The 24,714-nt window shown below is 41.3% G+C and overlaps 1 protein-coding gene across 4 annotated transcripts in view; it reads left to right on the forward strand.

Annotated features, from left to right (window-relative positions):
• Positions 1-9,948: 9,948 nt before the first annotated feature.
• LOC120518989 (neuronal PAS domain-containing protein 3) overlaps positions 9,949-24,714 on the forward strand; it is a 716,144-nt gene continuing 701,378 nt past the window's right edge. Inside the window, exon 1 of one of the 4 annotated variants that reach the window (XM_039742042.1) lies at positions 9,949-11,231. In XM_039742042.1, the coding sequence (XP_039597976.1) occupies positions 11,077-11,231 (155 nt within the window). In that variant the 5' untranslated portion in view covers positions 9,949-11,076. Of the gene's footprint in view, positions 11,232-15,782; positions 16,438-24,714 lie in introns of those variants that run through there. The other 3 variants (XM_039742043.1, XM_039742044.1, XM_039742045.1) reach the window with 3 other exon arrangements.

Here is a 24,714-nt window from a genome sequence, read left to right on the forward strand (position 1 = left end):
ATGTGACCATGTGTGACAACATGCCAAAAACAATTCTGTACATTCTTAAACGATAAGTTTGGTATTTTTTCACGTTGAAGTTATTTCTTCCTAAACAAGGTACAGTATATTATATGCATTTGTCATGCAAAATTGTGTTCAAATGTTAAGTGTTTTGTATAAATTAAAAAAAATGCAAAGCCTGTCCTGCTGTTTAGCAAGGGAAATTTATGAGGCAGGAGGCGCCACTGGAAAATAAAAGCATAAAATCATATCGATGAACTGGAAAAGGTTTCAATATAAGAAAGTATTGCCTACTGTGTTTGTGACAACAAAAGGGATATGAAAACTAATTGTTTTATCGCATCTTCCTGGTGCTGTTTGTCTCGTAGTAAGGATCCATTTTCTATTTGCTTGTGTGAGTTCTCAGATAAATGCGGAAGTAAATCAAAAACAAATCCAACCAAGTGGTATGAAAAGCTTACTTGGATTTTGTCTTTTGAGAGGAAGCCTTGTCACTCGGGTTATGGGGTGAGAGTGAAAGGTTATTACGGAAGAAAACAGGCGCTCAGCTAGCTGATCTTCTTTTAAAATGGCTGAATCTTTGAAACTTGAGGAAGCCGATTCTCTCCCCTTTTCGATTTCTTCTCCGTTTATCTTTATTCACTTATTAATTCATCTGTCTACTTATTTTTACTAGCTTTTAAGTTTTACTCTGCCGGCCATGCTCTCTTTCTCACGGGTGGGGGTTGATTTGTTTTCAATCCTATTTTTGTAAAAATTGATTTATTGGTATGGAATGTTGTGTGAGGTCAATAAAATCACTAAAATTAAAAAATAAATAAAATAAAATGGCTGGGTTTCGTAATAGTGGTGCTTTTCATTCAAAAATGACCCATGTAAGCAATTTTACTATGTGTGTGTGTGTAATCGCAAGGCGTGGACCAAGACTTGACAACTGCCTTGCCTTGAGAAATGGACGTATTTGGTAAGTTTTTAAGCTGTTGCTTGCTGAGTCTCTACCATACCCCATAAGGCTCCATTGAGAAACAGCAGGACTGGCTCTGTATTTTTAAACAATGTATAAAAAATGCTTAACTTTACAACACAATTTAATGTGGCAAATGGATATATACGATGTTATAAAGAAATACCTTCAACCTGAAAACTACTGAACTTATCCTTTAGTTTGGTGTTCTAGAGTCTGCCTCTGAACACGTATGTGTGTTGTGCCAGAGTGGCGCCCTCTCCTGGGCTTTTTCTGCCTTGCACACAGCGCTGTAGGGATAGGCTCCTGCCCCCCTGCAACTTGGAGTTGGAAGAAGCGGCTTTGAGAACGTATGCATGTACTGAAAAAGAGAAAAGTGCCAAGAAGTGTTTCGATATTTTAAATAATGAGGGTATTTATAATGAAGTAATTATGCAAAGAGAATACCTTCCAGGCAAATGATATGTCATAAATGCACCTTTAAAATAAAACATTAAAGGTAGTATTATATATTGGGCACTTCTGACATTTTAATAATAATAATCAATGTGACAGATAGAGGGTGCTATCGTCCCCTCGAACAATACGTCAGACGCCAGGTAAAAGTCCAATAATTCATTTTATTCGGACTATACAGTGCATAAAGCACCCTCCTCTCCACAATACTCATTAAATACACCACAATAATCAATAATAATACACAATCCACCACTCCCAGACGCGTTGCCACCCTTCCACCCAGCTCAGCTCAACGCTCTGGTGTTTTCCCCAGTCTTTTATAGTCCCTGACCCGGAAGTGTTTCTCATCCTTCAGGTCATGTGACTCCTTATCACTTCCGGGTCAGATAAAAAGTCCTCTTCTTCATCCCGGAAGTACGTCATCTCCCCTGTCGCTGTGACTAAGACGCACTTCCGGGTTATAGGGCACAAATGACTCTCTGGGCCTCCCTGCAGCGTCCTCTGTTGACCCCTGCGGTATTCAGCAGGGCTGTAAAGGAAAACTCCATCGTCCATAATTCCCTGTTGGTATCCGGGGAACCTCCATGCTGCAGGGAGAGCCCAGAGAGTCATTTGTAGGCGTCCTGGGGGTATTGGCCTGGATGACAAGCCGGCCATAGACCACATCAGATATAGGAAGAAATAGGTTAATTTAAAGGAAAAAAAAAGTCTCCAAAAAGCAACAATATTTATAATTATACGCTTATATATTCTACATCATGTACAAAATGGGAGGAAAAAAAAAAGATGTAGGGAGACCAAGAACTGTCATCACTATGGTGTCAAATTCAGCACCCTTTTAAATAATTCATATAAAATTTGTTCTGTGACATTATTTGCTGATTCCTTAGTGGGCTTGTAAAGACGCAACTGTGGTGTAAAATGGACACAGTGCTAGGACTAGGCCCGAGTAGGCCTATGCCCACACATTTTTTTCCCCACCCTGATTTATAGCTTTGACACCCACTGAGGGGGTGCGGTGAGCTGGGCAGCAGGTTTCTTCTGTTTCTACCGTACGGTGCTGAGCTGAACCAGGGTGCTTTAAAGGGAGCCCCCAGTGCAGATCCGTTCAGGGTGGATGCGCCTTGATATGAAGTTTTATGTCCTGAATGTTTATTACTTTTCTCTTTTATGCATCCTAATCGGTAAAACTCTCTTTAAGACAAGCAGCCACACAAATGTGCACCTACAGTATTAAAGCTTTATGCATTTGGATATTTGTGCAGCAATTGATTTCTTTTGTGCTCTGAGTGTCTGGCAGCCTGAAATTCATTTATGTGTCCTCAGGAGTTTTCTAATGGGTGCAGTGGGACTAAATTAACCACATAAGATTGAGCGTGCAGAGGTGATTTCATTATCTTTTTCTATTTATTTATTTTTTTTTTTTACAAACCTCAAAGATGTTAAAAGCTGAGGAAATTGGCAGCCATGGAGCTGCTTTCCACTGACTGCAGAAGGTCCATCCCAGTCCTGCTGTTCTTGATGCCACCTGTGACAGGCACCTGCCACTGTGTAAATCACAGGGGAATCACAATCGAGGTATGAGGTGTGATGGATGGCCAGGGATTGTGCCCTGTCGGGAAAGTCTGGAAGTGCAAGGGACCGAGAAAAGAGCAAGCCATTCCCAGTGACGTGAAAGGACGGCCACCCTGGGTTGCATCTGGGCCACGGATATGGGGCTTTAAAGCTCAAGCCTGTTGGGGTCTGTGGTCACCACTTGGGGGTGCCTGGGCAACTCCTGAGCCTTGGCATGCAGCACTTCTGCCATACCTGGAAGTGCTGTCGGATGTTAATCAGGAAGCACCTGGAGCACTTCCGGGCACATTCCACTGGGGGAGCTGGAGTCTGGTGGAAGAGGACAGAACTTGCAGGAGAGGAGTGGAGGCGGTGAAGAGAGAGGGAAGAAAGACATGGAATTAAGGACTAAATTATTGTGAGTCTTCGGGCACTGTGTTTGTGCTGTGTGCGGAAACAAAAATAAAAACGTGTGTGTTTTGCGGTGGCTGTCTGTGTCCGGGGCATCTTTTACAGAGGGTTTATGCATTTAAGACTGAAGCCAGCAAGCTCTTCCTTTACGCAGAGTTGTGGGAATCTGGAACAAACTACAGAGATGTGGAGGTCAAGCAGAAACCTTGAGAACCCTGGAGGAGATGTGGGGATTGCTTAGCTGTTGGTGAAACAAATGGGCCTGATGGACAGAATGTTCTCCTCTCATTTCTCAGATGTTTTGTGCTTCTTACATATGAGGGTAAATCAAAAAGTAAAGGCAGTAACTGCAACGGATAGAAGCTGTCGCAATACAACACGTTCATAATGGCTTATGGGTGGTCTGAACACGCACAGTGCAGCTCTCTTCTGTTAGTCTAGTCAAAGCCAAGGCCAAATGAACATGGACACTCAGTCATGGGATTGCGCCATTGTGAGATTTCTTTGGATAGATGGTGTGAAAACCTGATTTTTAAATTTTTTTTTATATAAACTAGGGGGCTTCGCTCGCCAACCCCTGTGTTTGGTTAATCGGATAAACAATTTAAATTTTTTTTTTCTATGGAATTGTTTCAATTTCATTATTTGCATTTTTACTTTAAAGCTTCATTAAAAACAATATTTTTCGGAGACACATTGTGACAACGCAACGTATAACTCCCTGTGAGTGACTATTGTTTCTGTTTCTCTAATAAATAATCCGACTTTTTCTAATGTTTGTCCCTGTGATTTATTGATTGTCATAGCAAAACCTATTCTCACGGTAAAGTGTAAACCATTTTAATACGAATGGCGTATCACGATCTCCTTTGGTGTGTAATGTTATTTACGGAATATATACATTGCCTTTCTTTGTGCATGTTAAAATTTGCATCGCTTCACCGTGATCATCAATATACACCTGACCGAATTGTTTATTCTCTGAAATTCGACTTGTCGTTGCTTTAACTGTTGTGGGAGCACAGATTCTCATAGCGTATGGTCCATTAGTGTGTAAATCCACGTTTTGTGCATTGAATGATGCGAATATGAAAAGACTTTGTTATCTCCTCTTTGCCTTTTATTTCTGACCTCGATTTGTCCTGCTATTTTTTCAATTACACCTGGTTCTGATGATTAATCACCTTTTGTTTGCGGTAATTCAATCTTTTCTATCTTTTCTTTGATACTGTAGCGACTGACATGATAAAGTGTCACAAAAGTTTTACTTGAACAGTCGCCGACTTCCTAACCCCAAACACAACTTTCTAGCACCTTCTCCAACCCCTCCTCCCCAGGTCTCGCCCCGCCCTTACCCCATCAATCAATACCCCGCTATCAGTCTTCTGTGCTGTACTCCGCCCTCCCTCAATCGAACTGAACAGTCACTTTAAACCAAAAAGGCCTCAACCTGGCTGGGACGCTACAATACTTTCAGATTTTACTGCTTTCATATTCTGTACCTTTCTCTCTATGTGTATCGCGCCATCGTTTGTCTGAGCCTTTCGAATTCCACTGCTTTCATAATCTCTTATCTGCCTTTTTTTCTCTCCAACGCCTTTGGGTCTCTATTCTCCATATTGTCCTTATACACTTTATATGTGCTGAGAGCACAGGATGTGTGGGCACTACGTGCTTTTACACGTCTGAGTGTTTTTTGATGGGTGTGCTCTTATATGATATCTTTTGTAAGTAGGGCGTGTCTTGAAAGAATCTCATGTTCCACGTCCCTGCGAGACGACCCTGGGACAAACTCTTGGCACCAAGTCTCATGTTTACGGTCCTCGCGAGATGCTCCGTGGCAAGTCTCTTTTGCCTCACAGGTCTTTTAAATGTCTTCCGAGAACTTCCGAGAAGATCACGTATTGTCACCTTGCTTTTGCTTTCCAGGATTTTTTTTTTTTATAATAGAGAGATATACCCCTACGGACCAGTAGTATCCATTAACAACCAAGAAAAGACAATGATTCAGAACATAATTCTATGTGGGAAATTTTGAAGAGATAATTTCAACCTGAAAAACAGTGAACAAATACTTTAAACCAGTGTTTCTCAACCACAGCATTGCATGCAACTTTTGGATAGCAGGCTGCCACCGGTGACTCACAAGTTGCACTTCATAGTGGCAGCAAGTTGCCTCTCTTATGATCGCCTTTGTCCAACCCACTCCCTGCTGTGATCATAGCGCTTAATTAAATCCCACCAATCCACTCTGACGATCATCCTCATTAGTGAACTGCCCCCACCACTTGGTGAGTCGCGAAGACACTTACATGGGATGAAGTAGGCTGTGAAACCAGAAAGGTTGAGAAACACCATCCAGCAGACAGGATGAGGAGGAGGAGGAGAAGATGGAGCTTGGCAATGGAAGGACATCAAACAAAATCCACCACGCAATGTAAAAGTCCACCTCCAACATTAAGGTAAACTCCGCTTACCCTGCTCTTGCTGTTTTGAAGTTCAATTGGTGAGACTCTCTGGTCCAAGTCGACAATTTCTATAGGGTTCTCCCATTCCAGCACATTCTACTGGACTCAGATCTGTTAACTGGGAAGGCCACTGAAGAACACTGAACTCCTTGGCATGTTCATGAAAGCAGCCTGTTTTGTGTCACGATGCATAGGAAGTAACCATTTGAAGATGAGCAGATTGTGGACATGAATAGCTGCACAATACTCTAAGTGGGCCGTGGCATTCAAGTGATGACTGATTTGGTATTAACAGGGCCAAAAAGCAAAAGTTTATTTTATAGAGCACTTTGTACATCTATCTGTTTTATATACTGCCTTCCATACTGAACCTATTAGTCTTCCTAATATTTGGTATGACACCTTTATATCTGTCTGTGGTATTACACCTGTCATATCTGCCTATCATGTCTGGTCTATCAATCCAATCAGTCATATTGTCCTTCTCATATCTGTCTGTCTGCCTAGCATATTGAGCTTCTCTCGTCTGTCTCTCTATCATATAATCACTTTCCTGTCCTTTATATAGTGCTTTTCATATGTATCTGTCATATAGTGCCTTTCATATCTATCTATCTATCTATCTATCTATCTATCTATCTATCTATCTATCTATCTATCTATCTATCTATCTATCTATCTATCTATCTATCTATCTATCTATCTATCACATAGTGCTGCAACTATCATATAGTTATCTAGCTATCATATTGGCAGGCAGTGTGGTGTAGTGGTTAAGGTTGTGAGTTCAAACCCTGCTACTGACACACTGTGACCTTGAGCAAGGCACTTCACCTGCTTGTGCTCCAGTTAGAAGAAAAAAAAAAAAGAAATGTAACCAATTGTATCTCACATGTAAGTCGCTTTGGATAAAAGTGTCGGCCAAGTATATAAATATAAATATAGTGCTTTTCCAATCAGTCAATCCTATGGTGCTTTTCGTATGTGTAACTAGCATTATGTATCTATCATATAAAATGGTGCCTTTCCTTTCAGTCAATTATTTATTCAATCACATGGTGCCTATCACACAGTATGTAATGTATCTATCCTATGGCACCTTGAATATCTATCATGTATGTTGAACTAGCTTCTAGTGTATTTCTGGTCTGTCTGTTTGTCCATATACTGTCTTTCCTATCAATCAATCAGTCAATCATATAGTGCCTTTCCTGTCTAATTATCTAGAATATATTGCTTCTTCTATCTCTGAATCTCTCTGTCTTATCACGCCTTTCCTGTGTATCTATTATAAAGTGTCTTTCATATACTGTATGTCTGTCTACCATATAGTGCATTTCCTCTTTATCATATGGTGTCTTTCATACACATATATATGTATATATTTAAAATAATACTGCCTTCTTGTGTCTTTCCATTCTGTTATATAGTTTCTTTCACATCTATTATATACTGCCTTTTCTGTTTTTTAATATTCAGCATATAGTGCTCATCACATATATCTATTGACTGTTTTATTGTTTACTCACCTGAGGTGACTTATAACCTTTGAGATACAGTTGCTTCCATTTGTTTTGTGTTTCCAATTTGAGAACAGGCAGGTGAAGTGACTTACTTAGGGTCACATGGTGTCAGCAGTGGGATTTGAATCCACAACCTCAGGATTGGAAGTCCAAAGGCTTAACTGCTACACCAGACTTCCTGCGTATCTATCAAGATATCGATCATCGTGTCTTTCCTATCTGTCTACTATGTAGTGCCTTCTGTCTGTCTCAATATTTTTATAAAACCCAACGTCTGTATGTCTGTCCACTTTTCCCAAAAGAATTACTTAACTTTTTTTTTTCTTCTATAATTTGCTTGGACATTGTGGTTGATGTTTATATGCAAAATGTTAATTGTGGACACCAACGTTTTGTAACTGTTCAGGCAAAACAAGCTTATTCAATTTGTCTGGGTTGAAATAAGCGATGAGAATAAATGTTAGAAAACATGAGGAGCTCTCAGCCATTTTAATTTTGTAAAAGTAGCTCTCAGGGGAAAAAAGGTTGGAGACCCCTGATCTAGAGATTGTTAAGGAGTAACGCTTGACGTTTTTGAGAGAGAGATCAGAGCTCCATGTGTTTCAGAGGGTACCCATCAGAGCCGAACACAATCAGATACAGTGCCAATGTCTGACGTTAGAGAGTACCCACCTTCTGTTTGACCCGAGATACCCTGCCAACTTTTTACATTTTTGCCAAAGAGAGCACAGCTACATTCTCGTCCCTGATAGCGAAGCCAAAATTATTGTACATCAAGAGGCCCTCGGATACGAAAGCTATCAATATAAATTCTTCTCAGTACAAATGATTACATTTTCTTTGATTGATTTTTAAAGTTTGTCCTGCTTCAGTACTATGCGGGAGTAGCCATGGTGAACAACTAGTCTATCATATAGCACCTTTCCTATCTATCTATTTATTATTACTTAATATTAGGCTGAGCCTTGACCACTACATCACACTCCCTACTTTATATACACTTACAAATGCTGGTTCTTTACTGGTTTGACTAAACACCATTTTATTCTGGGATGGGTTCTTTGCACATGAAGTTGGTTCTTTGGGCTTTGAAAAACTTCCTAATATGTTGTAGGAATCTGAAATCTTGACAGCACGTTAGCTTAGGTACTGCAAAAGTGCACCTCATTTTCTGGTTTGTAACACGTCTTTCTTTGGACCTTTGTAACACTTGCAAAGCACTTATACTCTCAAAGATGGCGGAGTGGTGGCTCTGAGGCTAGGGATCTTCACTGGCAATCGGAAGGTTGCCAGTTTGAATCCTGCAAATGCCAATAGGGACTCTGCTCTGTTGGGCCCTTGAGCAAGACCCTTAACCTGCAATTGCTGAGCGCTTTGAGTAGTGAGAAAAGCAATATAGAAATGGAAAGAATTTAATTTAATTTAAAGATGGCCCAATTGATGTAACACAGCAGCTCCTGCCTCTGTGGTATTTGTTAATGTTCTGATTCGGTTGTATGCAATTTAGACAGACAACTAAATGAGAGGGCAGTTTTAAACTTTAAAATGGTGGCACATTCCTCTTTCTAAATTTTAATAATCTTGTCAAGTAAAGATGTTTTTGAATCTTGCAACTATTGGTGTTTTAATTTGGATACACAGTATAGTTTCTTTATCAACTGTATATACTGCGACATGCCCTTCAGAATGATACATGGACCAGAGGTCTTCAGTAAGGGATAGGTATACTATGGAAACTTATGTCAAAACGATAAAAGCAGAGGAAAATAAATCCTGTTTGTTATACAAATTAGAACAATGAAGATGGCCAGTCAGCCCAACACATCGTGCCTGTCCTGACCACTTAATTCTTCCAAAATAAAATCAAGTCTGTTCTCTACCACACTAGTACTTAGACGCTTATTCTGTGACTCGATCGCTTATTATGGACATATTACTTGTAAATATTTTTATTAATTTTTTTTCTTTGTTCCTGACAGAATCGCTAACACTTTTTAAATAATGTTTCTAAGCTTATTCCAACGCTAATGAAACTAAGAATAATATTCAAAGTTCGCCTTTATTTTTTAATAAAAACGTTACTGAATTTTGTAACTTGCTGTGCTGCAACATATGTGTACAACTAATTCTCCAAAGAAATATTTGACCTTTATTTTATGGGGTAGAACATGAATATTCGAGTATGGGAGATAAAGTTTTAGCCAGTTCAGTCAAAGTAGTAGAAAAGGGATAATAAAGGGGCAGAGTTTAAAGAGTTAAAATCCGTAAGGTCTATTGAAGCGGAAGGCTCCGAACGCTGTGGGCCCGACGGGGTTAATTCCGCGAGTCTCAGGCGCGCTCTTGTGCTTGTCTCCGATTGGCTGCGCTCGGAGGCGCGCGCTAAGGGTAATCAGCTGCAGCTGAGGCCAAGTTCAATATCTACACACACACAAGCACATTCCCCCCTCCCATCCATACCCCCTTTCCCCGCCAGGCATGGCTTGGCTGCGCGTCATAGCCCGTCACAACACTTTCACTGGGAGAATCCGCGCAGCAAACGCTTCCATTTATATGACACGACTTCTCCAGAGAAAGAGTTGCAAGCAACTGGGCGTATTGCAATGCAGAGGCAGAGAGGGAACAAGCTGCACACATCTGCGAGTGCTCTCTGTCTGTACATACATGTATGCAACATTAAAAAAACAAAACTGGATTAAGCGGTTTTGAGATTGTTATGTAAGAATTGCAGTAGGCAACAATCTTCCAGCTGAGTTTTATTACTACCGAATTGCTCTCGTGTTTTTTTTTTATTTTTTATTTTAAACTGCCCATCGACGTTGCGAACGGATGGTCTATGGAATGTGCAAGTGGTACTGAACCCTTAAAATGGCATTGGGATTTGAAAAAGATCACTTTGGCCAAGCAAGAACGCGTTGCACGATCCGCGCTTGAGAAGACAATTAGTTAGCCATTAATCAAGAGAGCGCAAAGTTGCGTGCGCTATATACCCTGCTTATATTGGATACTGGCAGAAGATCGCTTTGTTTATTTCCACCGAAACGAACGAACGAGGAAAAGTGGCAAATCGAAACGCACGCTTGGCAAGAAGGCGCACAGGACCAAATAGTTTAGCTAACTTTTCTATCTCTGTAGCCTGAGTAGAAGTTGAGGACACTGCTGCAAACGACAAGTACGTTGCACCTTCTTTTCATCCTTCTTTTTTCCCGGCAATGGAGATCAAGCGTGTGGTGCGGTCGCATCCAGCAGCAGAATAATTTCCTTGCGCCGACAGATGGGCGAGTGAAAGTTTGCGGAGATATTTACTCACGCACGCGCGCGCGTGTCCGCGCCCGCAACCAGAATAGCAGCAGCAGCGACGGCGGCGTCGGCATCTGATCGACTTGAGGAGAAGGGTCCGCGCGCGCACTTGAGCCCCCCGATCAGGCAGCAGCAACAGCGGCGCCGATCGCGCGCTTGCTTTCTTCATCAGAAGCTGCTGCCCCCCAGTCTCTCTCTCTCTGTCTCTCTCACACACACACACACACTCACTCTCTCTCTCTTAACACTCCAAGAGAAATCAAGACGTACGATGGCTGAAGAGTTGCTAACCATCACTAATGGGATTGTGCTGTGACTTGCTCTGCTGGAGGGAAGGCTGCTGCTACTCGCGTAAACATCTACAGACTCGCTTGGTGTTCAGCTCCTTGGAGCGGGGATGATCAGGATCTTCCCGGATTTCAGCGTTCAGGTGACGGCTGCGGCCGGCGGGGCAACCGGCGGAGTGACAGCGGGTCCCGGCGTGGGAAGAGTCCCCGGCACCACCAACGGCACCGGCGCGAACGTCCAGGGCATCACTTCGTATCAGCAAAGGTATGCCGGCCTCTTTGGTGTCTTCTGGTCGCTCTTAAGTACTTCTGAGGGATTTCTTTTCAATGCATCCTAATTTAGCTGCTTTGGAGAACAAGCACACCGCGCTGACCTGCCTGTCTGTGTCAGTGTCTTTTAAGATGTTTTATGTCACAAATGTTAAGGGAATGTTTGTTGTTTTTACGGGAGCGGGTGGGTGCACTGATACGAAAACACGTATTGCCAAAAATGTCACCTTTCATTTCATCGTGAACTGTCCCTGGGAACTTTTCTTCCTCAACTTGCGGAAAAGCAAACCTTTCATCTCGTGCCCTCGCCATCACACAGCTTCTGTGTAATTAAGACTACGAAGGGACAACCGTGCATGTCACCGCTCTCAGGCAAACTAGTTGTTCTTTTTTTAAGTGACACTTCAGAGTTTCAGAGCAGCGGGTCCGAAAATGGGATGGTTTTGACTTTGGAAAACGCAAACCTACCAGTTTCGAAGTAGGCAAAGAAAAGCCGTGAATTTGAACAGCAAAGCTGGACGGAGATGAAGAATTGGGCTTAAACATTTGAAAGTCGCCAGTGGCAGAATTCCAGATGTTCCATTTAGACGCTGCCACACTATCTGATTATTTCTCCAAATGGACTCGGGACATATGTAAATATATATGTTCCAATGTTGAATTATTTCCATCTCGAAAGTTTTAAATACTTGAGGGATATATATATATATATATATATATATATATATATATATATATATATATATATATATATATATATATAAATAAAAGCATCATACAAACGTTAAGTAATGACCTCAGCTAGAAGTACAACTCGATTCTCAGCAGGAAGGCGACACACATGTGTCATTCCTTATGGAGACACCGCTTTCTTTATATCTGGAAAACTTTTACACATCTGCATTCATTTATACAAACAACGCTTTCTGTACAAAATATCAATATGGACTGAGAAGAAGAAAAAAATCCTTTTTATTTGGGAAATAAATTCAATTTATGGAGTCATCTGTCAGGGGTCACGGCGGGCAGGCTACCATTACAATAGACAAGAGTTGATGCTTTCTGTGGCTGCGTGTCTGTTGTCAATTAGATCGAAAATATTTTAACAGCGACTTCATCATTGACTCCAGTGTCCATCAGGGCGGACTCTTCGCTGATTGATATGACAAATATTATTGTTCGAATTCCCAGATTATTCCCATTTATAGCTAACTACATCTTTCATTGTCACCAATACAGTTTTATCTCCCAGTAACACACAATGTCTTATTTTACAGATTATAATCTTCAGACCTCTACGCGCACCTCACGCTTTCATCTTTTTTTCGGACAGGATTTTTTTTTTTATATATTTCCTCTCAACGTATTTAAAGAAAGAAATAATGCGCTAAAGTAGCGCTTAAGGCGCTATAATAATCCTTGCATTTTACACTCAGTCTTTTCTGTTACAATACGGATGTCGGATTTGTCCACCATGGCGCTTGTTTTAGTATACATAATACTAAAAAAACAACACCATTACCTTTTCGCATTTTTATGTTATCAACACACTGACTTGCACATTAGCGTTTAGGCTCAAAACGTCTTGTGTTTTTTTCCCCAGGGCAGGGAAAACTCCTGATTTTAGATTTCGGGAATACTTTAGTTTTTTTTTCTTGTATTGAATTCTTATTCATTTGGTTAGACGCAGTTTATAGCACTGAATCCCAGACATATTTTGTCCTGTAAGGTACACAAGGTAAGTCAACTAAAAAAGATCAAGAAAATAGTCGTCAGCCGTGAGTTAAAAAGCTGGAAAAAAAGACGAAAAGTGCGAAAGCGTCGTGCAACGAATTACAACAGGTTAGTGTTACAAGTCTCTACAGGTAGAAGAAGAAGAAGGTGACATGTCGAGCGCATCACTCCCAGGCTACACAATCTCATTTGGAATTAAAACAACGAGACGTGCACAAATCAAAGTGGAAGGTAAAGCTGCGTGACACGACACAACACCAACCCGGGCGACCCTTCAATGTCACTTCGCGCAATTTTAAAGGGATCTGAGAAATGTGAAGGAAACTGGGAATTACACAGAGGGGGGCAGCTGGCAAAAACAGTAGCCACTCACCACCCACACGTGCACTTACTATATATTATATATTACTTTTTCTGTCTTTCTGTTATATAGTGTCCTTTACATTTAGTTTGATATTATTTTTTTTCCTTCCCATCTATTATATAGTGTCCTTCACATCAGTTTATTAAATACTTCCTTTTCTGTCTTTCTGTTATATAGCGTCCTTCACATAAATCTGTTTTAAACTCTTATTTTTCTATTATATAGCGTTCTTCACATTTATTTTATACTACCTATTTTACCTTCCCATTTATTATATAGTTTCCTTCATATGTATTATATGCTGCTTTTTCTGCTTTTATATTTAGCATGTAGTTCCATTTCTATGTATTCTATAATGCTCATCACACATATCTATTGACTATTTTATTGTATATCGACCGAGGTATTTACAACATTTGAGGTGCAAGTAGTTGCATTTCTTTTGTTTTTTCAACTGGAGCGCAGGCAGGTGAAGTGACTTGCTCAGGGTCACACAGTGTCAGCAGTGGGATTTGAATCCGCAGCCTCAGGATCTGAAGAGCCTTAACCGCTACACCACACAATTAATTACATACTGCTTTTTTCTTTCAATAATGTAGTACCTTTTTCTATCTGTTATATACAGTAGTTTCCTTTACATCTGTCTGTCAATTGTATAGTGTCCTTCACATCTATTAATTATATACTAGCTTGTTCTATCTTTCTGTCTATTGTAGAGTGCCATTTCTATCAGTTAGATTGAAAAGGCAGCATATGATTATCTGTCCATTATTTATGCCTTAAAATCTATTAATTATATACAGTATCTACCTTTTCTGTTATTCCTTTATAGTGTCCTATCTATCTATTAATATGCTATTTACTCTTTTTATAATAGTACATTTTCCATCAATCTGTATAAATTCTTTGTTTATTATTATACAGTACAATTTCTTTCTTATCTATCCATTATATGCTGCTTTTTCAATTAATCTCTTTACTTTCACTCCTTTTAATTATATACTGCCTTTTCTGTTTTTTCTGTGATATTGTACCTGTTCTTCTCCTTTCTGTCTATCTATACATTAATATGGTGCCTTTCATCCATACATCCATGTATTATTTCTCTCTAATAAATGTATGCTGCCTTTTCTATCTATCGTATAGGGTCGTTCGCCTCTCTTTTTTCTATACTGTCCTTTTCTCTCTATTATACAGCGCCTTTTCTGTCTACAGTTTAGTGTCCTTTATATTTATCAATTTATATATTTGTGTCCATTTCTGCCCATGTATTTCAGGTGAATGTACAGGACATTAGGAACCTGCAGCTCATTTTCTCTTCATATTCGCCACTTTCGAAATTTCACTTCCAATAAATCAAGGAAAACGCGTTCGTATGCTGCGGTAATTTCAGGTTCACCTTTTTTTATCTCATCAAAAAAGTCGATCGGTTGATTCTACTGTGCAGGGTGACTGTGTCTATGCATTAGTGGTCCGCACGTGTGTACCGCAAAATAAACGCGTGCATTAATGGTGAATATACCCAAAAAAACCGAACTTGAATTGATATTTAAAAAACGAGACATCAGTCATTCACATGCATGGAGGTACAAACCAAGGATTTTAAAATGAGTTCAGATTTGTACGTGGATGTCTGCACATGTACACCAAGCCAACACACGAACACATACTGTATATGTGTACACGCTGACGTAAAACATATACACGTTTTTGCATGCATGCATCCATTAAAGAAATGTTGAAATGTACTCGGAGGTGTACGAGTACGCCTTTGACCTGTAAGAGTAAATGTGTGCGTGTGTGTATATGAACTAGCTAGCACACGATAACAATGTCCGCAGCGTGCACACACCTGCACCTCACGCAGTTATTTCCCACATTCCTCAGCCGGCTTTCCCCGCAAGGACACAAGTGAATATCCTGGAGAACTGTAAAGGCTGAAATCGCTTGATCGACTCGGCAGATGAAGACCTCTGCACTAATCCCACCTCGTATGCCCCGATAAGGCGCGCGTGTTATACCGGAGAGTCAATCTGTTATGAAGTAAGTTTTGGCAGAGATAGAGAGAGAAGGTGCCGTCTCATCTTCTGACAGAACCCCATGGGTCGTTCGCCCTCGTTGCCCACGACATTTTCAAGATATTCGTGTGCCAGTTCTAGACGGGACCATTCTCTGCGCTAAACGTTCAGGGTTGTCTTTACCTAGAAGAAATTGTTTCATTGATACGCCGGAATTTTGAGTGATATGCGCTATGTGCTCCTAATTGACAAGTTAGAATTCATCCAACAACCCCTTACGGAAGACATTATTATTATCAGTATTATTATTATTATTTGACTATCAGAAATTAAACCGGAATATTTTAGAATCCGATTTGTCAAATTCATAAATAAAAATCCACCATAAACGACCACGTGTATACCAATAATAAAATAATAAAAACCGAGCCAGCCTGCAGCTTCATGCGGTTCCCATTGACCAAAAAAAAAGGCGAAAACGTGAAGTTCGGTGCATCTTTGAGGATGTACAAAATGAAAACTGTCTCCAACTACAACTGAGTGGCGTTGTTGCGCCGGTAGGAGAAGAAAAAAATGTGTCCCTTTTCACAGAGACTCCGGCAGGAAAAGCAGAAAAATGCACCGAAAAAGAGAGAAAGAGAAAGGCATTTTCCGAGCAACAGAGACGGGGGGCATCTGATGCTTGTGCCCAGATGCTAATTCTTGCACGCTCCAGTCCCAAGGCCACTGCCATGCGAGGCTTGCCGGATTTCAGAAGCGTCCCTCGGCTTTCCTTCCACTTTTCTTGGCATGCCTTTAGAGCTTCATCTCGGCTTTTTTTCCTCCTTTCTTCTCGCTTGTGAGCGGGCGATTCATGGAGCCGGAGCAAGAACTGGAACGGAGAAAGCGCTATGGCTCTTCTTTTAGACGTTCGCTAGTGTTGCCGATCGCATTGTCGCCGTGCCCTTCTTCTGCAAAGCCAGAATCCATCTGAAGAAGAAAAGTAAGAAATAAAAAAAAGAGGGAGAGAGAGAAGGGGAGAGAGAGATCAGGAAGATGGCGCCCACCAAGCCTAGCATTCAGCAAGATCCTTCAAGACGAGAACGGTAACGAGCGGATTCTTTTATTTGTCAAACTGTCGCCGCGACTCGGCGGGGGGGAAAGCGGTGGGACGCTTTTGGCTGCTGGTGCGTTGCGTGCGGTGTCACAAGTTGCCGGCTGGAGTACGTGTGAGATTTGGGACCTTCGCGCAATAGGGTAACAGGTACAGCGTCAAAAAGCACGGCGCCTGGCGCCGCGGGGGCTGCGAACACAAGCTGCGGGGCGATCCCGTTACTCGACTCGGGCAGCGCGAGCGTGTGCACGGCTCCGCCAAGTGCCCCTTCTCCGCAGGCCGGGGGGCTCCGACACGCTTCGCTGGAGTGCATTCGCGTGCAGCTAGGCCGAGACGAGCTGTCTGCCGGGGGGCACTGGTGGCGCGGCAAACATCACCTCGGCGGAAACTTTTCTTTTTTTTTTTGGTCACGCATATGTTCACGTTGCACTCGTCAGTTTATTAAGTACAGGCGGGTGTTTACAGGGGAAGGCGCGCTGCTTTTAAGGTTGTGCTTGACGTGCAGTGCTGGACTGGGATTTGTGTAGGGAGAAATCGGTGGACGCGCTCTCGGCCATCGAAACAGTCCTGCGGCGTGCAGCTTGCGGAGTCGGGACCGCCTGTCAAAAGTGCACACGGCGGGGCTTGTGCAAAGTGCACGACAGGTAGCCTTGGAAAGTTCCACCCGCGCTCATGCACGCGCGCGTGCGCGCGTTGGCTCGCTCCCTCGCCCGCCCGGGAATTGGACGAGTTCCTTAAGGCACCAGTCTCACTCGCTGATTCACCGACTCACTCAATTCATCCCAGAAAACGACCGTGCCGCCGCGATGTGACTCGACTAGAGACACTCGGACTGCGTGTGCACGCCGTACTGGCATTTGACCTTGCCTGAAAATCCTCAGTCACCGAATCACGGACAAGTGTGATCGAGATACGGATCACCTCGCCGCCAGCTTAGCTAGAAAAGAAATCGGTAACCGGGAAAGGAAGATTAAAAAAAAAAAAAGGAAAGAAAGGAAAGCAACGACAAACCAACTGGACTGCTCTCCACGGCAAACAGTCGAACCGTTTGTTAGGGTCGGAGGCAACCAAACGAGTAGGCAGGCGAATCAAATCTTTAAAGCTGTGCTTTATGCCAAAGAAGAAGAAAAAAAAGATTTAGTTGTCAATGTTAGAATAACCCCATTATCGACGAACACAGCACGTGGGGGTTTAGGGGGTGGTGGGGATGGTCGAATACCTGTTTATTGGTAAATTCATCCATCCATTATCGATTCGGAACTCGCATCATTCAGGGTTAAGGTCACAAGGTCCAGAGTCTGTCCCCGCAGCATCGGGAGCAAGACAGACATTGATCCTGGGCGAGCGCCAGTGCTTAATGGAAAGGATGGGAAATAAATTGAAGTTACGTATCTGCATATTGGAGCTGGGAAAAAAAAAAACGTTTATGGATATCAGTTCGCCTGTTGTGTCATGGCAGTTTTATTATCTATCTGCATATCTGTACGTCTTTCTGTATGCCTATCCATTTGTTATACAGCAATTTTAAAATCTGATTTCTTTACTGTATATAGTTTATCTATCTATCTGTGTATGCATGTCTGTCTCGCTATCTATATATTTTACATCCATTTACATATCAGTGTCTCTGTTATAAAGCAATTTTAATATCTATGTAGCATTTTTCATATCTATCTGTCTGTCTCTCGCTTATGTAGCATTTTATATATTCAGGTAGATAGATATGAAATGCTCGATAGATATAGATCTATAGGTAAACAGCACTTTATTTGTCCCTGTGGGAAAGTTTGGCTTTTTACAGAAGCTCAATAAATTAAAACAACCAATCAATATATCTTAATTATTATATCATGACAAATAACAAACCCCTTCTCAGATACACACAAGGGTGAATAACAAGTAAGAAAACTAAAAAGAAAGAAAAGATATCTACTGTATCTATCCTCATTTTCTGTCTGTCTGTTATATGGTGATAGTCTCACTGTCTATCAAATAGCGCCATTCATATCTATCTATCATATAGCGCCTTTCCTGCCTGTCTGTCTTTATCTGTTTGTATATCAAGTAGCTCTTCTCACATTTACCTGTCTTTCTACTGTGTTTATCTATTATATAGTGCCTTTCATATCTGTCTGTCTATCAAATTGCCCCTCTCATGTCTGTCTGTCATTCTTTCTTTCTCGTGCCCCTTAGTGTTAAAAGTGTTTTTCTGCTTTCACACGCCGTGTCATTCATTTGTGAACATTTTGCTTTTCCCCTGCTAAAACAGACCAACACAAATATGGTGAATTTAAGTTGTGGCCGAGGCAGTTTTAAAACAAAAATCCTGTCGGGTGTCATTCCAATTTTATGTGAATATTAATGGTCTTAAAACTTGTGCTTGCAATACCGCTATCAAAATGTAATAAAAACTACCAAAAAAACAATACTGTGTGTTCATTAAAAAAAAAAAAGGAAATGTGTGTGTCGATGTTGCACTGAGTGTGTGAATGTAATGCCTATACAGTGTATGTTTATTTTCACATATTCAAAGTGACTTAGAAATTATAAGCCCGTGCTGACAACTTGCTAAATAACGTGTAAAAGCTATAAACGCAATTTCTAGATGTAAACGGCACGTCCAATTATTGCAAAACAAAAGCGCAGCCCGCTCCCCGACTCGTCTTTGCACACCATTAAAAGATGCGCCGTGCGGTACAGATGTGCAGTGTACATAAGGACATGTTTGAAGTCCTCATATGAGAATGTGAGCGAGGCCTTGCCGAGACTCCGTAATGAGCCGGCCGTGCCATGAACACATGAAGGCCGTGTTAGTCGGTGCAGACTGAGGGGTTAAGTCAACAGCAAGCAAGCCGTGGCACAAGTTAGGAACGGAGCGGTGGGACGCGTTTCATTGAGGCGTCTGATTTAGCTGGGCTCGTTTGCAAGAAAAGATTGAAGAGCAAACGAGAAAGAGAATAAAATCCGCTTGGATTATTAAAACACTCAGTGAGATATTGAGTACACAATTGGAGTGTTTATATACAGTATATGGTGGCGGTGGGCCTGCCAGTTTTGTGCCACCTCTCCCTGTTTTGATGCCCCTCACTTTCCTATGTGACCACACATCCTGGAAACTTTTTATTTTCTTCATTTTTTCCTCCCCCCCTTTTTTTTTAATTTTGAAAGACATCCATGCTGGGGTGGCAGTTCAAATATGGCCACCTGCTGCTTTCTGGGCCAGTGCGTGAAATGTGGCCGAAGTGTGTGTATAGTGTCTTTTGGGTGACATGTTTTCCTAGAGTATTTACAGCTGCATCAGTTGCAAATGTTTATGCTAAGTCAGTCTTCAGTAATCTCTCTGGCAGGAGCATATTTGTGTGCCATTCCGGGTATTTCTCTGAGATCGGAATCTTGAAGATGGAATTAATTTCAAGGAGAAACTTCATAGCCTGTGCATGAGTGCTTTCTTTATCACCTGTCTCCATTTGGCATTCGGAGAAGGTAAATCAGAGTGTGTGATTTGTTATTCTGCTCCACTTGAGAGTTGAACTAAATAACACTTGGTCTGAAATTCTGATTGAAGTTGTAGGAGGATATATTGAATTTAATGCTCCTTAATAGCATCTTCTTCTTGTTTGGCGTCGACACTTCCATTCTGCCAACTGAAATCTGTGAAAATGCGGCTCTATGGAGAGGGGGGAAAAAAGTGGGAGGAGTGACGTTTTTCGGGAGAAATGTGGCTGGCAGGGGTTCAGAGAGAGCAGTGCCACCACAAAGCTGGCCTCGGTCTCTCACGGAGACTCTGGACACAAGGCTCGGGAGAAAAACAAATCCAATCAAATGAAACCAAAGCAGAAGAACAGAGGCGCACATAAAGAGGGCATTGACGGGGGAGCCGTGGCAGCTCCTCGCGCTCTGCCCACACTCTGCCGTATCCCAGATGAAGGTGATGGGCACGCGGAGATTAATCGGGGGGACCGTCGGCTTATGATGCTGCCCCCTTTTGGACCAGCCCAAGGATCTGTCATGTTGCCGATACTCCACCATTGGTAGTCCCTTCTCGGTGCTCTGGGGGCTTTTCTCCTGCCATCCAAGTGCTTCCAATTGTTAGCATTTAGCTTCTGTCGAGAGCCAGACCGTCTTTTCTTCCGATTTAATATGGATGTATTGCTTTATTTTTCCGTCTGATGTAATGGTGGGCCGCCAGCACCTTGTTTGCTAAGGCATGAGTGCGAGAGGCTGTGTGTTTGATATGTTGCTAGAAAGTACGTTGAAGACTTTTACAGCCCCAGGCAAAAGCCGCCTCATTATTTTTAAATATTGAAATCCGTGTACTCTCGTGGTGTTCCCTGCACTTAAACTTTCTCTGGAATGATCCATTTTTTGTTATCTTCTTCTTTTTCTTTTTATTTTGATTTTTATTCTGATTCTGTCAAATCTTTATACACTAAGAGTCAAACTTGATTCAGTGCTAAAGGAAGATGCAGGGGAATAAAATTCAACATTCCAAGTCAGACAGGTGGCCTGACCCCAACTTCATGGACCTCGGTTCTTAATGCCCAGGGCTGGGCATACGGTGTGCAACAAGGGGGTCCAAAATAAGATGATAAGATGATATTGGAGGATCAAAAAACAAAACATAATTACATATATATCTATATATCTGCTTGCCTGCTCTCTCTTTTTATACACATAAATATATATATATATATATATATATATACTGTATACATGCTGCATACATGTACACCCTGTCTTTCTCAGTCCATTGCAGGGCCCTCTCACATACACACACACACACACTGCGTCACCCCATGTTAACTACCCTGACCCCAAATACAAGAGCGAGTGCCTGACACTGAGCTGTTTCTGCAGGTGACAGAAGAAAATTTTGGGAGACCATTGTTACCTTTGATTAAAGACTCCCGGCCAGATATGGTGTACAGTAGTCAGGATGGTCATATTAAGAAGTAATGATGTATGCTGGTTATGTTTAACTCAGGCAGTGTAAACACTGTGTGTGTGTGTGTGTGTAGAAAACAAATGAGATATATATACATACAAAAATGTGTGGACACAGTGTGCTTTTACATAAGCTGTATGTATAGAGGCATGTCTACGCACTGTACTTTTACATATATGAGTATACAATATGTGTGTTCACATTGTGGTTTAATATATTGTGTACACCAGGTTTTTATAGACAACATATGTAAAAATCTTTCAATCTTTTAAATATTTGTAGATATGTGTGTACACACTGTTTTTATACTCGTATAAATGTGCAAGCACACTGTTTTTATGCACTGTATATGTAAATAGTTGTGTACACACTGCGCTTTTACATATATAGATACATTTTTGTGCATTGTTTTCACATATAGGTGCACACTGTGTGCTTCCTGTGTTTCTACATTTATACATAGTGTGTGTGTGTGTGTGTGTATATACATATATATATATATATATATATATATATACATACATATATATATATATATATATATATATATATATATATATAGGTTTGTATGCAGACTATTTTTCTGTATGTACTATACATATATTACATATGTGTACACACTGTGTTTTTACATATGTTTGTGCACTCTGTTTTTGTTATATATACACTTGTGTTTGTCTGTGATATTAAAAATATCCACTTACTTTGTGGTCTACATTTTCCACTGTGGTATTTCAGGAATGTGTACATATAAAAGAACAATCAAAAGCATGTGAATGAGGAGACAGGAGTGACTGTCAAGGTCAGCATCTTTTTCTGCCGTCATTCCAGATGGGTATAAAGGCATTGACTTGTGTAGCTCGGCCATGGCTCTGCTCTCTGGTGTATAATTGTATAATTTGGGGGACACATTTTGTCCACTACAGTAGCCAGGTGAGAAAAATTAGCTGTTCATTGTTTAACCACACAATCTTTCTTTCTTATATATATATATATATATATATATATATATATATATATATATATATATATATATAGTTTTTGGAGATTGCTAAAATGGTAATCGAAAAATATGAAAGAGAGTGGCCTTCATATCACAAGGCCAAGGGTCTACAAATGGAAAAACTGAAATAATGAAATATTTCCAAGGCAACAGACTGCCAGCAAGAACAGTAATGCATGGACATATCACTGAGCCACCAGAAAGGATATTAGATCTTACAGTTGTATAGCCAACAGTTTATAATGGAACTTATTAAAGAGATCTCCCCGCCTGTTAGGCCCGGCTGTAATTTTTAAGAAGGCTTGCGCTGAAGATGCTGATTTTTAAGAGAATGCCAGTCCAGCGGCGCAGTGGCAGCCCGTCCTCGCCTGTCGGTCCTTTATTAGGATGCGGGGTGCTTCTTGGGCCGCGTAGCACATTGATGAGCTGCCTGTATATTACGCAGGCCGGTGTCACCCACGTCGGTGTGAAGCGCACTTGAATTGCCGCGATGCTTTCTTTATCCTGCTGTTTTGGTGGTTTTTATGTTGTTTCCATTTGATGTGTTTTTTTTTTTACTTTTCGAGCTCGAGAGCCCATGTTGTTAGTACCGTAGGCTGCTGCTTTAGTTAAGTTGCCACTTTGCTCTGTGATTGTGAAGGTCAGCTGTGTGGGCAAGACGCTCGGAAAAGATGCGCCCTGCAAAGATAATGGCAGGACAATTGCAATTTTGCATTAAGGCCTCATATTATCTCAAGTGATGTTTTAGTAGATTTATTTTTACTGCAGTCTTTTGAGTGTACAGCACTCCATTCATGGATTAAAAAAAAAAAAATCAGTATTTTCTCAATTTCAGAAATGCAGTTTATAGAATTACCAGCCCTTGTATCCTTTGGTTACACTGAACAGCAGTACCGATGCGCAGCACATGAGATGAGCCTTCATTTTCTGATGGTTCTGTTGAGCATTCATTTCCCCCACTGTGGGTTCATGGAAAACAGCCATTTTAAGTAGCCCATGTCTCTCTCTTTCTTTCTCTGTCTTTTTTGTTTTAATGTAGTTGTGTTTTTTTTTAAGCTTTTCTACTCGTTCCTTTGCAGGTTGTACTTCACAAGTGATCACCCCAAACTCCTTCTCTCGCTCCCTTTAAGATTCTTCCACCCGCCTTAATGTCTTGTCGGGCCCAAGCTGTGATTGTGTGCGTTTTCCAACATCAGCCAATCGGCGTTTGACAATTTATCAATCAGTCAATCAGTCCTTTGCTCTCTCTTTTTAAACATAACAAGTGGGAAGAAACTTTAGTGCCTCATAATCCCCACGGATTAAGATTATGCTGTATGAAGCTTTGTTAAATATGCATGAAATTGATTTGACATCTGGTCAGACGTGAGGGCAAAACGACATGACACCAGGCTGACTGCTAGGACAGCTTTACTGGGTGAAGTTAGTTGTATTTTTTTTTCTTTCTTTCTGAATTATACATGTGACTTCTGCGGACTCACAGTCAGTTTTGCTGGTATGTGAGACCGCCTGACTGTCATTTCTGTAAATGAATGTCGCTTCTGTCTCTCGCTTGGAAATGAAGGAGAGTTCAGCCTTTAGCTCCATTGGAATGTCCAAAAATTGACTTTAAAAATAGGAACGGATACTCGGTGCCTCAGAGCTCTCTCTGACTAGCCAAAAAAAAAAAAATAGGGCAGGCAACATGCTGGAAGAACGCAATTCTGCATCACTTGGATGATCAATCACAGGTAGCCATGTAAATGCTTTATCAATGCGAGACTGAGTTAGATAAGTTTGTTAGAGACCACTGTGGGGGCCTATAAAGCCATCTTTAATCTCCACACTTTTCAATCAGTGCTGACACAACAATCAAAAATCAAAAGCGTCCGCTTCTCTGAGATGGTTAGTCTGACTCCTTAGATGGCCTCCATGTACAGAGAGCAAGAAAAGAAGACACTCTGAGTAGAATGACAGACGCACGTGTAGATGTGTCAGTGTATATATATGTGTGTGTGTGTGTGTGTATGTATATAAATAAAATAAATAATTATGCAGGAGTCAAACAAAGGGTTGGACATCCAGTGAGCCTGCATTTAAAGCAGCTGGTAAACAGCAAAAGAATGACACACGCAGGTGCTTTAAATACAAACAAATGCAGAACTCGGGAGTATTCTACCTCCATCCGGTGCTGGGTGGCTTTAAAGCACTGGTTCCTTGAAGAGGTGGGGCTTAAAGATGAGAGATGAATGTGAGGTCATTCGTTCTCTGGCCAATGTCTCTCTCTGAATTGTGGGGGGGGGCGGGAAAATGATGTGTCAACAAGAGTGCCCCCTGTTGTT

This window comes from Polypterus senegalus, chromosome 18, assembly GCF_016835505.1.
Source record: "Polypterus senegalus isolate Bchr_013 chromosome 18, ASM1683550v1, whole genome shotgun sequence".
Classification (NCBI taxonomy): domain Eukaryota; kingdom Metazoa; phylum Chordata; class Cladistia; order Polypteriformes; family Polypteridae; genus Polypterus; species Polypterus senegalus.